General features: G+C 69.6%; 1 protein-coding gene across 1 annotated transcript in view; it reads left to right on the forward strand.

The window, feature by feature from the left end:
- The first annotated feature begins 303 nt into the window (after positions 1-303).
- MFSD10 (major facilitator superfamily domain containing 10) overlaps positions 304-3068 on the forward strand; it is a 3584-nt gene continuing 819 nt past the window's right edge. Inside the window, exons 1-10 of the mRNA XM_004383563.1 lie at positions 304-477; positions 556-652; positions 890-993; positions 1325-1483; positions 1570-1731; positions 1945-2053; positions 2144-2255; positions 2486-2594; positions 2724-2814; positions 2937-2984. Coding sequence (XP_004383620.1) covers positions 304-477; positions 556-652; positions 890-993; positions 1325-1483; positions 1570-1731; positions 1945-2053; positions 2144-2255; positions 2486-2594; positions 2724-2814; positions 2937-2984 — 1165 coding nt within the window. The remainder of the gene's footprint in view (positions 478-555; positions 653-889; positions 994-1324; positions 1484-1569; positions 1732-1944; positions 2054-2143; positions 2256-2485; positions 2595-2723; positions 2815-2936; positions 2985-3068) is intronic.

Below are 3068 nucleotides of genomic sequence, written 5' to 3' on the forward strand. Positions count from 1 at the left end.
CCAGCCCGCAGCGCCCACCGCCGGGCCGTCCGAGAACGCGGGGGCGGTGCGGGCCGGATCCCCCGCCCGGCCTGGGTGGCCGCTGTGCCGGCCGTTTCCTTACGCAAGCCGACCTTCCTGCCGCCCGGGCCGGCGCGGTCCCCGAGCGCGGGATGGATCCCCTGTGCGAGGCGGACGGTCCCCTGCGGTTCGGGCCGGGTGGGGGCCGGCGGGCTCGGTGTCCCCGGTGACAGGCTGGGCGGCCTGGGGGTCCTCACGTGTTCCCACGACCCGCAGCCAGGCCGGAGTCGGCGCGACGGCACCATGGGACTAGGCGGGGGCGAAGGCTGCACCCCGCGCCCCCCGATCCGCCCCCAGCCCGCGTCCGAGCGCCGCGTGGTCACCGTGGTCTTCCTGGGACTCCTGCTCGACCTCCTGGCCTTCACGCTGCTGCTGCCGCTGCTGCCCGGGCTGCTGGAGGGCCACGGCCGCGCCCAGGTGCGCCCCGCTCGGTGCGCCCCGCTCGGGCCCCACGGCTGACCTGGCTCGCCTCCATCATGCCGTCTGTGCCCCCAGGATCCCCTCTATGGCTTATGGCAGCGCGGGGTGGACTGGTTCGCCTCCGCCATCGGGATGCCAGCTGAGAAGCGGTACAACAGCGTCCTATTTGGAGGTACGCCCCGACCCCCAAGTGGGCCTGTTGGGGTCCTGTCGTCGCGGGCTCCAGTCCCCGGCCCGGGGTCCTCGTCCACACGTCTTGCTCTGGGCACGTCTGCCCATCTCCACGCCCTCGTCCTTCCTCTCCGGTGGCGCTGAGGCTGGGTGACCCGGAGAGCAGGCCGCGCTGGCATCAGACCCTCGGGGCGGGGACGCGTGTACCGCGCGTGATCGTGACCGCCGGCTTCTTCAGGTCTGGTGGGCTCCGGCTTCTCCGCCCTGCAGTTCCTCTCAGCCCCGCTCACGGGCGCCGCCTCTGACCGCCTGGGGAGGCGCCCACTGATGCTGCTGTCCCTGGTACGTGCCTGCACACGGGTCAGCCCAGGCTAGGGGAGGCTCACAGGTCAGCGCAGGCTGGGGGAGGAGGAACGCTGTGACCCCTCAGGGCCCCCCACCACCTCTATGTGTGTTCAACGGGTGCTGGCTCCTGTGGCTAAGCTGGTCTGTCCCAGAGATGCCCCTGAGCCTTTGGGGTCCTGGGTCCACTAGGGGAACAGAAGTGGTCCTGGGATGCCCGGAGCAGTGGAGGGCAGGGGGTGAGAGGGGTTGCCTGGGTTTGCCAGCCCCATTTGGGGCCCCTCTGGCCTCAAGTGACTTTGCCTGTCCCTTGTTACCACCTGGCGGGCAGGCGGGTCTGGTCATCTCCTATGCCGTGTGGGCCGCCTCGAGGAGCTTTGCTGCCTTCCTGGCCTCCAGAGTGATCGGGGGCATCAGCAAGGGGAATGTGAGCCTGTCCACGGCCATTGTCGCTGACCTGGGCTCGCCGGAGGCCCGCAGCCGAGGCATGGTGAGCACACACACACAGGCCAGGGGCTGAGGGCCGGCTGGGGGCTCCTGGTGTGGTGCCCAACAGCTGAGGGCCTTCTCCCACAGGCCGTCATCGGGGTGGCCTTCTCGCTGGGCTTCACGCTGGGCCCTCTGCTGGGCGCCACCCTGCAGGTGGAGACGGCACCCTGGCTGGCACTGTTCTTCGCTGCTTCCGACCTGCTCTTCATCTTCTGCTTCCTGCCGGAGACGCTGCCCCCAGAGCGGCGGGTAGGCCAGCCCACCAGAGCATGACTGGCCCTGAGGTGGCCAAGGGGCTGCTTGGGAGGTCCAAGGGGAGGTGTCCCAAGGGTCTTGGGGCCACAGTTCCTGCATAGGGGGCAGGGCCCAGCAGATTGGGGTCACTCCTGTCCCTGGGTTGCCAGGAGGGGCCAGGAGTGCTGGCCTTGCTGGCTGACCTCTGTGATTCCACATGCCCACCAGGCGCCCTCCATTACCCTGGGGTTCCGAGCCACTGTCGACTTGCTCAGCCCCCTGGCCCTGCTCCGCTTCTCGGCCGTGGCCCGTGGCCAGGATCCACCAGCTGGAGACAGTAAGTGTCTGTGCCCCCTCCTCCTCAGTGGGCTGCCCCAGGTTCCACCCCAGCCAGCCCTTCCCTACCGCCCACCCCACTGCTCCCCAGGGCTCCACAGCCTGCGCCAGCTGGGCCTGGTCTATTTCCTCTACCTCTTCCTGTTCTCGGGCCTGGAGTACACGCTCAGCTTCCTTGCCCACCAACGCTTCCAGTTCAACAGGTGGGTACAGGGGCGGCCCCACACGGCCCCCTGGAGATCCCCTCCTCCCCTCTTTCTGCCCAAACCCTCCCCTTCTTAGAGGTGCCCCCCTCCAGGAAGTCTTGTGGCCACACACACCCTGGCCTGTCCCTGAGGCCAGCCAAGGGACCCAGGCAGCGGTTTGTATCCCCGGCTCTGTTTGTGGCGGGGGCACTCATGGCACGCCCCCCCCCCGTACAACCCCCCCCCAGCCTGCAGCAGGGCAAGATGTTCTTCTTCATCGGCCTCACCATGGCCACCATCCAGGGCGCCTACGCCCGGCGCATCCGCCCCGGCAGGGAACGCGCAGCAGTGAAGCGGGTATGGGGTCTCGGCTCTCCCTCAAGTGGGTGGGCAGTGCCCAAGGGCTCTCCTCAAGTGGGGGGCAGTGCCCGGGGCTCTGCAGAGAGCAGGGGAGGGCCCGGGGCTGAGGCCTGCTGCGCCCCCCAGGCCATCCTGCTGCTGGTGCCCGCCTTCCTCCTCATCGGCTGGGCGCACTCACTGCCCGTGCTGGGCCTCGGCCTGCTGCTCTACTCCTTTGGTGAGCAGGCCTGTGGGGCTTGGCGGGGGGCGGGGGAACATGATGGGGGCTGGTGGCCCAGGTAGAGGTGGGGTCGCTGGGTCACGCTCCCAAACTGGCCTTACTTGCCCCCTGCCCCCCAGCGGCTGCTGTCACGGTGCCCTGCCTGTCGTCCATTGTCGCTGGCTATGGTGAGCCCCCCACGAGGCGGGTACGGGGGGGAGGAGTGACCGGGTGGTCCCTGGCTATGGTGAGCCCCCCACCCCACGAGGCGG

The sequence above is a fragment of the Trichechus manatus genome, unplaced genomic scaffold, assembly GCF_000243295.1.
Source record: "Trichechus manatus latirostris isolate Lorelei unplaced genomic scaffold, TriManLat1.0 scaffold00111, whole genome shotgun sequence".
Lineage (NCBI taxonomy): Eukaryota > Metazoa > Chordata > Mammalia > Sirenia > Trichechidae > Trichechus > Trichechus manatus.